The sequence below is a fragment of the Microtus pennsylvanicus genome, chromosome 1 (assembly GCF_037038515.1).
Source record: "Microtus pennsylvanicus isolate mMicPen1 chromosome 1, mMicPen1.hap1, whole genome shotgun sequence".
Lineage (NCBI taxonomy): Eukaryota > Metazoa > Chordata > Mammalia > Rodentia > Cricetidae > Microtus > Microtus pennsylvanicus.
This window is the reverse complement of record NC_134579.1, coordinates 153015390-153026579: the sequence shown is the minus strand read 5'-3', so window position 1 is coordinate 153026579 and position 11190 is coordinate 153015390. Positions and strand designations below refer to the sequence as shown.

At 50.2% G+C, this 11190-nt stretch overlaps 1 protein-coding gene across 2 annotated transcripts; it reads left to right on the top strand.

The window, feature by feature from the left end:
* The first annotated feature begins 20 nt into the window (after nt 1–20).
* Nucleotides 21–11083, top strand: Prpf31 (pre-mRNA processing factor 31). Of its 2 annotated transcripts, none has more exons than XM_075942653.1 (14): nt 21–87; nt 582–766; nt 857–917; nt 1995–2078; nt 2651–2748; nt 3483–3589; nt 3845–4014; nt 5725–5882; nt 6218–6307; nt 8674–8801; nt 8905–8977; nt 9535–9663; nt 9748–9846; nt 10659–11083. In XM_075942653.1, the coding sequence occupies exons 2-14, from the start codon at nt 590–592 to the stop codon at nt 10782–10784; spliced, it is 1500 nt and encodes a 499-aa protein (XP_075798768.1). In that variant the 5' UTR covers nt 21–87; nt 582–589; the 3' UTR covers nt 10785–11083. The 2 variants fall into 2 exon arrangements, with proteins under 2 accessions (XP_075798768.1, XP_075798778.1); XM_075942663.1 differs by lacking the exon at nt 21–87 and adding an exon at nt 88–171.
* The last annotated feature ends 107 nt before the right edge of the window (nt 11084–11190 follow it).

Below are 11190 nucleotides of genomic sequence, written 5' to 3'. Positions count from 1 at the left end.
ACCGGCGTCGAAAAGACGTCATCAAAAAGCGCCGGCAGCTCTGGAGAAAGAAGATTTCTTAGAAACGGTCGTGAGAGAATCGAATTGGTGAGTGTGTTGGAGAAGGGAGGGCGGGAAGTCCAGCTACTGGGTCTAGAAGAGAAAATGTAGAGGCCGACTTTAAATCATAGCGTAAGTAATCATAAACGTATGAAGCGCCTTAGAACCAATATATAGGACTGCGTAAGTCACATCGTACCGTAGTTTAGACTGGAATGAAGAGTGCGGACCAGACAGGTGGAATGTGAGAGCTGAAGGCAGAGTGAGGGAAAGGGCCAGGTTAGCAAAGGGAATGATTGTTCGAAGGCCCAGAGATGTGGAGAAAAGTTGCCAGGTCAGGTGGTACCTGGGGGGGTGTGCTGTAGGATGTGTGGTTAGAAACTGGAGACATCCTCCATGAACAAAGCAAGTGGTGGAGCCTTGCTGTTGGAACTGATGAAGAAGAAACTTCAGGGGTTTGGGGAGGAGGTCCTCCTTGTGGTAATATGAAGGGACAGATTCAAGGTGCTGTATTAGGGAACCCCATTCTCACTTTCCTGTAGGCCTTGGGATGTCTCTGGCAGATGAGCTCTTGGCTGACCTTGAGGAGGCAGCAGAAGAGGAGGAAGGAGGAAGCTATGGAGAAGAAGAAGAGGAACCAGCAATCGAGGATGTACAGGAGGAGACACAGCTGGATCTTTCTGGGGATTCAGTCAAGAGCATTGCCAAGCTATGGGATAGCAAGATGGTGAGTGGTACCCTATATGTGAATATTCCTGGGAGGAGGAGGAGTAGAACAGCAATCCTGGTTTCTGACCGTGCTCTCCTTCCCCATCAGTTTGCTGAGATCATGATGAAGATTGAGGAGTATATCAGCAAACAAGCCAAAGCGTCAGAAGGTGACTCTTCGCCCTCAATTTCCTCTGTTCATTCTTCTGACCCTGTGACTCTTCTGCTCCCTGAGGTTTTGATGTCTCTGCCCCCTCAGCTTTCCCCACAGCACTCTTCATTTCATCCCAGTCACCAACCCTCTGAAAACATATTGTACCCAGTCATTTTGATGGGTGCTTATAATCGCATTCCTTGAGAGGCTGAGACAGGAAGGAGGTACATGAGTTCAGGTCCAGTCTGAGCTACATAGTCAAGTCAGGGTCAGCCTGTCTCAAAAACTCCGTCTCAAAAATACATGTATACGCCGGGCGGTGGCGGAGCACGCCTTTAATCCCAGCACTCGGGAGGCAGAGGCAGGAGGATCTCTGGGAGTTTGAGGCCAGCCTGGTCTACAAGAGCTAGTTCCAGGACAGGCACCAAAGCTACAGAGAAACCCTGTCTCGAAAAACAAAAAAACAAACAAACAAACAAACAAAAAACATGTATACGCTGGGCGGTGGTGGTGCACGCCATTAATCCCAGTACTTGGGAGGCATAGGCAGGCGGATCTCTGTGACTTCAAGGCCAGCCTGGTTTACAAGAGCTAATTCCAGAATAGTTAGGGTTGCTGTACAGAGAAACCCTGTCTCAAAAAAGAAAAAAAAAAAAAATATATATATATATATATATACACACACACACACACACACACGGAGCTGATGAGGCAATGGATCCCTCTGGAGTGACTCCTGTGCTGTGTGCACCAAGGTTGCAGGTGTGGGGAAAGTGGACCTAATATTTTTCCTTGTGGGGCCTCTATCTCTTGAGTACCAGTCAGAGAATCTTGCTCATTAGCCACGGAGCTTTGGAGAGCCACGGGGGGAAAGGGGTTAGTTTTGGAGCAAGATGAGGTCAAGACTAGAGTAGCCTAGAGAGATGAGAGGCAGGAATAAGGATCCTAGGGAGGTTTCCAAGCCCCTAGTGCATACTTCAGCCCCTCCTCCCTGATCCCATCCAGCTTCAGCTCCAATCTTCCCTAGCTTTGTGACTTAAGAGGGGTGGGTGGTGGGTGCCCCTCCCTCACCCACATTCCTTCGTCTTCATAGTGATGGGACCAGTGGAGGCAGCCCCTGAGTACCGAGTCATTGTGGATGCCAACAACCTGACTGTGGAGATAGAAAACGAGCTGAGTGAGTGATGGGAAGGGCCATGGGACAGCTCTGCTTTGTGCCCTTCACTCTTTCTCTGTGACCCAAAGGGAAGAACAGGCACGAGCCTGGACCTCTTCTGTTTACTTTTCTTGGACTACTGCCCTGACTAGGTTCACCTTCTGTACAGACTTATTTACATAAAGAGAAAGTGTATTCTCCTTCCTAAATGTCTGAGTAAACAACGCAGGTCTAGAGTCACCCTTTGACCCCCTTCAGCAGCCAAACTCTGCCATCTGTTTTATTCTTTCGGGTGATTGCCTCACTTCCATGTCCCCACCAACAAATGGGGAGGGAAGATAGGGCATGGTTGGTTCCTTAATGCCATGATCTGGAAGTTGAAAATGCCAATTCAGTTCACATCTTGTAGACATTAGAGCAAACTTCCACCTACACATAGCACTGGGGACAGCTAGGAAATGTAGACTTCATGCTGACATCCATACACCAACCCGTGATTTGGGGTTGAGAGGTGAAGGTGGGTGTTGGGGATAGAATAGCAGCTGAGTCTGCCTCCCCGCTCAGTGGACACCTGCCCTCCCTGTCCACTTTAGACATTATCCATAAGTTCATCCGGGATAAGTACTCGAAGAGATTCCCTGAGCTAGAATCCTTGGTCCCCAACGCTCTGGATTACATCCGCACAGTCAAGGTGAGTGGGGAGGAGTCTGGGTCCACTAGACGACCATGGAGCCTCGGGGTACAGAGATGATGGAGGCATGAATAGGGCTGTGTGGGGGAGGGACAGATACTAGAAAGAATGTCTCACACACATCTCTCGCTTCTCTCCTCCCCTTGGTCTTGTGGGAGGATCTCCATTGACCTGGCCCTTGCCTCTGGCTGCCATTGGAGCTGGTGTCCTTTGAACTGGTATCTGAAGGCTGACATAGTCAGGGGCTGCAGCTAGATAAGAGCTAAGATCCCGAGTGGGAACAAACAAGGAGGAAGTGAGAAGAGACAGGTAGGGGAGCTTGGACAGGTCAGAAAGGTCAGAGCACATCAGACAGGGAAGATTTTGGCTCCTCTGGGAGACATGATGGGAGCAGGTGGAGGTGAAAGAGCAGGGGTCCTGCCTCTGTCCAAGAGATGAAGATGGTCTGTCTCTAGTCGTGAGCTCCTGCAGGCTTCTTTAGTACAGCATGTCTTCCTTGGAGGCCGCTTGCTCAGGTTCACTTCTGGGTCAGCAGAGCAGAGCAGGCAGCACTGATGTTTGAAGCGGCAAAATTGTAAGACTTAAAAAAGGCAAGAGAGGTCTCCAGTATATGGACCTTCGCTTTTCCAGGTTCCTCAAGGGGAGACCTGTGCTAGTGTTGGCGCAAATGAACTTCTAGTATCTTCTGGGTGTTACTACGCTTTCTTTCTTTCTTTCTCCCCTTCCCACTCCAGGAGCTGGGCAACAGCCTGGACAAATGCAAGAACAATGAGAACCTCCAGCAGATCCTGACCAATGCCACCATCATGGTTGTCAGTGTCACCGCCTCCACCACACAGGGGTATGTGTACCACATGGTAAGGCCCTGCAAGCCTACCATAAGACAACTAGCAGCAGAGACCAGAAAGGGTCATGGTCAGGGTTGTGCTGGCTGAGAGCCATGGCCCATAGACTGACAGAACTTGTAATAGCCCCAGAGCTACACAAGACACACGTGCTTACAAAGCCGAGAGGGTGGGTGGTTCTTATCACCAGTTAAACATGGACCCAGCAGAACTGGGGGCTGTCCCCAACCTTTACCTGCTCCCCAATTCAGGCAGCAGCTGTCTGATGAGGAGCTAGAACGTCTAGAGGAGGCCTGTGACATGGCGCTGGAGCTGAATGCCTCCAAGCACCGCATCTATGAATATGTGGAGTCCCGAATGTCCTTCATTGCACCAAACTTGTCCATCATCATTGGAGCATCCACAGCTGCCAAGATCATGGGTGAGTTTCCAGCTGGGTCCCATGGTCTGGGACTGCTGTTAGATTAGGTTGTCTTGAGACAGTGGGGCTTGACGTTAGGAGCTCTATTATGTTGTCATCTGGAGACTGAGGTCAGCCAGCTTGGCACAGCACATAGTAGAAGCTCAGTGACCCCTTCTAACAACAACTGGCTCAAGCAGATTGCACAGATGACGATGGATCAGCCTCCTCCTGCCAACAGGTCCATTTTGGACCCTGGGGTGGCTACAGAGTAGGAAACTCAGCTCCCTGACCCTCAAGCTTTCCTACTGGATGTGGCAGCAAATTCTACCAAATTCTAAGTTTCTCCTCCCAAAAGCTCCTGGAGCCAGAGTCCTTCCCTTCCTTGGAGAGGGATGCTCGCAAAGGGAATGTGGCAAAGCCACCATCTTTGCTCACTTAGCTTTGGTCTTGAGTCCTACGGGCCAAGACTGCTGCTGTTTCAGAGTGGACAGATCTGAGACCAAGGTGCTGTTGGGGTTGGTTTCTCTCTAGGCCTCTGCTTGGCTCAGGCATGTCTTCGTTGTCTTTATGCAGCCATGCTGCCGTATCTATATCTTTATCTCCCTTTCTCACAAGAATGCCAGGCATATAGCACCAGGATCCATCTGATCTCATTTTATCTTAACCATCTCCTTAAAGATTCTATGTCCTGGGCTGGAGAGATGGCTCAGAGGTTAAGAGCATTGCCTGTTCTTCCAAAGGTCCTGAGTTCAATTCCCAGCAACCACACATGGCTCACAACCATCTGTAATGAGGTCTGGTGCCCTCTTCTGGCCTGCAGACATACACACAGACAGAACATTGTATACATAATAAATAAATATTTAAAAAAAAAATTCTATGTCCTGAGCCAGAAAGATGGCTCAGCAGGTAAAAGTACTTGTACCCAAGCCTGATAACCTGAGTGTGACCCCTTAAACCCACACAAAAGTAGAGAAAACTGAGTCCCATAAGTGTCCTCTGATCTCCATGCACACTCCCTACACATTCACATAAAATAACTCCCTCACACATACACGCACAAATGATCCCATACCCTTCCAGATGCAGTGACTTAGACCAGTAATCCCAGTATTTGGAAGGGTGAGGCACAAGGATTGCTTTGAGTTTGAGGCCAGCCTGGGCTACAGAGTAAAATACTGTCTCAAACCAGCAAACAAATGAAGATGTCTTAGTCACTGTTCTGTTGCTGTGAAGAGACACCATGGTCAAAGCAACTCTTGTAAAAGAACACATTTAACTTGGGCTTGCTTACATGCTAGAGGCTTGAGCTGTTGTTGTCATCATGGCTTGGTAGCAGGGAGCATGGCAGCAGGCAGGTGTGGTGCTAGAGTAGTAGCTGAGAGCTGCATCTTCACCTGTGGAGAGAGAGAGAGAGAGACAGAGACAGAGAGACAGACAGAGAGACAGACAGAGAGACAGAGAGACAGAGATTGATTGATTGATTGATTGATTGATTGATTGATTGATTGGATCTGGCTTTTGAAACCACAAAGCCCACCCCCAGTGACTTACTTCTTCCAACAAAGCCACAGCTCCTAACCCTTTTACTTATCAGAGTTTCGCTTCCTGATGACTAAGCATTCAAATATATGAGCCTATGGGGGACATTCTTATTCAAATCACCAAGGTACACATGAGCCTCCAGATGTGAACCTTTTGTTCTTCTGACCTCACCTTTTGTTGCAGGTGTGGCTGGAGGCCTGACCAACCTCTCCAAGATGCCTGCTTGCAACATTATGCTGTTGGGGGCCCAGCGCAAGACATTATCTGGTTTTTCCTCTACCTCAGTGCTGCCCCACACCGGCTACATCTATCACAGTGACATCGTGCAGTCTCTGCCCCCAGTGAGTCCTTTACCTTGTGCCCTGCTCCCAGCCCCCATGCCTTAGCTGGTTTCGCTGAAATAGCACTCAGGAGCCTGGAGGATAGGACAATATGGGTTGGAATAGCGAGGACACAATTCTGGGGTCACCACTTGGTAATGAGGTTGGTAGGATGTCTGGAAACTGGAAACCCTGCAGTTGGGTAGCTGGAGTACAGCCCTCAAGAGGCTGTTAGTCCGGTGTGAGGCCTGCCTCCTAGGACATGGGGTACAGCTGCCCTAGATGAGAAGTGACTATCGTGATGGCTTATTTACCTCTAGAGGTTCAGTTTCCTCTCCCCCTTTCCATTGCTCCAGGATCTCCGGCGGAAGGCAGCCCGGTTGGTGGCTGCCAAATGTACTCTGGCAGCCCGTGTGGACAGTTTCCATGAGAGCACAGAGGGGAAGGTGAGGAGAGGACAGGCATCTGTCCCTGGGCTTGGGGTCTTTTCATGAGAAGAGGCTATTTTAGAGAGCTCTCTGGATTAGCAGACAGATGTATGTTTCTGTAACCCCCACTGAGGTCATCACCTTCTCACCTCTGCGCATCAGATGCATAGGGCAACTGTACCAAATCACCGTAGATGGAGTGTTTGCCAGGTCTGGTAGCTTATATCTTTAGCCCCAGTACTTGAGAGGAAGAGGCAGGAAGATCACTAGTTTGAGGCAGCCTGCACTATATAATGAGTTTCAGGCCATATGAGCCTACATAGTGAGATCCTGTCTTTGAAAAAAAAGCACAGGGCTGGAGATGTGACTCAGTAAATTAAGTTCTTGCATGCAATCATGAGGACTTGACTTCAGTTCCCAAAAATATAGGGGGGAAAAAAATCAGGCACAGTAGAATGATAAAAACTCAGAGAAATTAGGGTTCAACCTGAAGATCCTAAAAGCAAATAGCCAGTCACTGGCTCCTACCTTGACCTCAGTCTGAAGTGGCGATCCTGCCTCCCGGAATCTCAGAATGTGTATTGAGAGCTGTTTCCTCCCACTTTATAATCCTCTCTAGGGCTGGATTAAAGGTGTGTACCACCATGATTAAAGCCATGCACTACCCGATTTCTGTGGCAACTAGTGTGACTACTGAGATTAAAGGTGCATGTTGTTGTGGCTACTGGGATTAAAGGTGTGTGTCACCATAACCTGGTCTGTAAGGCTGACCAGTGGGACTGTTTTACTTTCAGATCTTCAGGCAAGCTTTTTATTAAAATACAATTGAAATGCCACTATAGTAGTACATGCCTGTAAATGCCAGTGCTGGGGAGGTGGAGTCGGGAGGGTATCTGGGGCTTGTGGGTCTGTCAATCAAACCAGCAAGCTCCAGGTTTAGTGAGAGATATCAGGTGAGGGGTGAGTATAGAAGCCATGTGATACCAATCTCTGGACTCAGATGTATATACACAGTCTCACAGACTAAGATCAGGGTATTAGCTGTGCTGTTCCCATTTGTGGGCTTCTGGGAAGAAACATTCCTACCCCTGTCAGCACCAGAGGCCACCAGTCCAGACAGCATCTCCAGCCTTTCTGACTCTGCTAGTTTGGGACCCCTTGTGAGGTATTGTCACATCTCAGTCCTTAGCCAAGTCACATCTGCAAAGCTTCTTTGCCATGTGAACTCTAGTCACAGATTCTAGAGACCAGACACATGGCACCAAGACAGAGCTCTGTGTTGGAGGGGCCAGTGTTTTGCCCACCACACTAGGACCTGTCCTCTGCTCGTAGGGACGTGACTCTAATGGTACCTTCTGTTTTCCTGGGTGGCTTAGGAAGTACTGAGTCTCTGCTGTGTGTGTCACTCTGCTAGAAAGGCCATCATATCCTAAGTCAGGGTTCAGTGTCTCTCTCTGCCTTTTGCCACTGTCTAGACAAGGCAGTACAACACGGAATTACACAGATGTCAGATGTCTGCCTCCATGGCTTTTTTTTTTAAATGTGTGTGTGTGACTGGGTGGGGGTGGGGGGTACTGGGATGGAACCTAGGACTTTATACGCTCTAGACAAGTGCTCTATCACTTAGCTACATCTTCAGTGACCCTCCCCCCACGCACACTTTTTTTTTTTTTGAGATCTTTTCTCTAGTCCAGGAAAGCCTTGAAGAATTTTGGTCCTTCTGCCCCAACTTCCCTGGTAACTGGGATTGGAGGTTGGTGTCACACAGCATTTATGTTTTAGCTGGGACCAAAACACCTAGGCAGTAGGCCTGACAAATCTGTAATGGGTTCAGTAGTGCTGTGTGAATACCAGGGACAGTAAAGGGAATTATAGGATGAGGAAGCCTGGGTTCTGACTCTGCTAGGATGTGAGGAAGAACTTTGAGGAGGTTTTAATACGGACCTGAGTGAAGTTAGAGTCAGATGTGTGGATGCTTGTGCTCACCACTTGAGTGTTCTAAGCAGAGGGAATAGTGAATACAAAGAACCGGAGGCTAGAGTTTGGTGAACCCCAGCAGGGAGAAGGGCCTCTGGCTGCTGTGGAGGCACAGAAGCAAGCCACCTCAGGGTATCTGTGGTGTGAGGTGACACAGTCGATGACATACTGTCTGCTGACTGGGAAAACAGGGATCCTGCCTGGCCCGTCTGTGTTCAAAGGACTCAGGTGGAAGCAGTTACCCAGAGGGTAGAAGGGCTAAACCAGAGAACCCACAGGACACCAGTCCTGGCCCAAGGAGGACAAACCTGTCAGGTGGGCAGATACACAGTAGATGGGTTGGTGATGAAGACAAGAGGGAACAGTCCATACAGCTGGCTACAGCTTCTCTCCAACTCCCTGCCCAGGTGGGCTACGAACTAAAGGATGAGATTGAGCGCAAATTTGACAAGTGGCAGGAGCCACCACCTGTGAAGCAGGTGAAGCCTCTGCCTGCACCCCTTGATGGGCAGCGGAAGAAGCGAGGGGGCCGAAGGTAAGGAGCTCTGGTGGGGCTAGAAGCTGAGAAAGGAGGTGGGGAGGAGGCTGGCACCTTCTCAGTCAACTCCCTATATTCTGTTGACACCTACCTTTCCTAGGTACCGCAAGATGAAGGAGCGGCTAGGGCTGACAGAGATCCGGAAACAGGCCAACCGCATGAGCTTTGGAGAGGTCAGGCTTGCTCCACAGTAGCAGTGGGAACTTGAGGGTTCTCTCTGCACATCCTGCTGCTGCCATCCCTCCTCTCCACCCTGTAATCCCAGAGCAGATCTGGGGCTATCCCAGCCTCCTCCCTTGTACCTAGCCTCCCCTCTCAAACCACCTACCCCATGGTGGGTGATCTTTGCAGCTCTGAGCTGGCGGCCCTCCCACCCAATCCCCCATGCTGCACCTATATCTGACCATCATCCAGGTGGTCCTGAGAGAATCCACTTAGGTGCCATTTCACCTAAGTAACCCATCCCAATTCTTGGCAAACTTAATTTGAACATAGGGAGAAATGGCTACTCTCTACCCAGGTCAGGAACTAGTTCTTCACAGGGTTCCCAGCTATCCCCAAGCAGAGTTAGGCGGGGCTCTTCCAAGGTTATTTAGTGCAGTCAGTTTCCTGGCTCAGCGGGCACCCATGAGACTGGCTGATTGGAGGCTCCCTGGGTTTCAGTGGACTGCCCTGGAGGATGGCTGAATGTAGCCAGCTTCTTAACAGTAGGCCACTCCCATCTCACCAGATTGAGGAGGATGCCTATCAAGAAGATCTGGGCTTTAGCCTGGGCCACTTGGGCAAGTCAGGCAGTGGGCGTGTGCGGCAGACACAGGTGAACGAGGCCACCAAGGCCAGGATCTCCAAGACACTGCAGGTATGTACTGGCCCATGGGAGTGGGAGGCAAGTAGGACATGGAGGTCAGTGAGCCTGGATCATAGCCTCCCCTTTTCCCTGCAGCGGACCTTACAGAAGCAGAGTGTGGTGTATGGCGGGAAGTCTACCATCCGTGACCGCTCCTCAGGGACTGCCTCCAGTGTGGCCTTCACTCCACTCCAGGTACTACACCCTCTCCTACCAGACATGTAGTAGGGTTATTGTGGAGGCCCTGTTGACTTAACACGTGAAGAGCTTAGGCATCCAGAGCCACACAGTAAGTGCGAATGGTTGGGAGTGACAGCTGTGACAAGCTCAGACGAACTTTGGAACTGGACCTATGACTATCCATGTGATCCAGATACTCTCTGAGCTTCCTAGTCTTTGCTTTGAGATGGCCCCAGTAGTCAGAGTAACCTTAAGGTGGGCTTGAGTATCACACCAGCCCCATATCATTGCACAATGTGAACCACAATGGCCTTGGGTTACTCATAACAGAGGCTGGCAAATGTGTCCCATAATGTCACAAGTGAGCACCTACCTGCCATCTTCCAGGCTTCAGGCAGAGTGACAAAAGAGACAAACCTGGCCTTTTAGGGGGTCACGGGCTGGAGAGGACAGATGAATGAGTGTATTAGAAGTATATGCTGTATTAGAAGGCCATGGGCGCCAGAGAGAAGCAGGAGTGAAAGGTGGTGGAGCCAGGGGCGGGCAGCAAGAAGACTGGAAGCATTATCACTGTCACGGTGTGGGATTTGCAGGAAACTCTGGCTGGTCATGTCCTCTGGGGCTCAGTTTCCTCATCCAAAACTACACAGGAGTTTGGTGTCACCTGAGGAAGCTAACAATCCTGATGTCCAGGCACACTGGGTCAAAATCAGCCAAACTGAAGGAGACTCCGGGGACTGTAAACAGTTCTGTGTCTGCTGGAGTGGTTCTTATACAGGAGGGAGGCCTGAGCCTCCCCACCTTACCTCTCACCCACTCCCTTGCAGGGTCTGGAGATTGTGAACCCACAAGCAGCTGAGAAGAAGGTGGCAGAGGCCAACCAGAAGTATTTCTCTAGCATGGCTGAGTTCCTCAAGGTCAAGGGTGAGAAAAGCGGGACCATGTCCACTTGAGGGGGGCCCACACCCCAGGTGGCCACCCACTGGAAGGACATGAAGGATTGGAACTTCAGAAGTGATGGACATCCAGCCAAGAAGTTGTGGTGGAGGCAGCCTGCCCTGCTCTGTTCTTGGCTCAAGGCCACAGCATCCAAGGAAAAGGGTGAAAAGCCTTGATCTGCCTCTCCCAGCACCCAGACTGCTGCTACCCCAAATGGGTGGAGGAATTCCTCGCACTCATCTTTTTTACTTACATGGGAAAAGGAAGTGCTATTTCAGAAAGAGTACAATTAAATGCACAGTGTCAGGCTCTGCCCAGAGGGTGTGGTTATTTGTGAAAGGCCCAGAAGAGTCAGAGCTGTGGCATTTCCAGTCCAGGTAGCATGGACCCAGCTGTCTTCTGCTCTTGCCCTGGAATCTA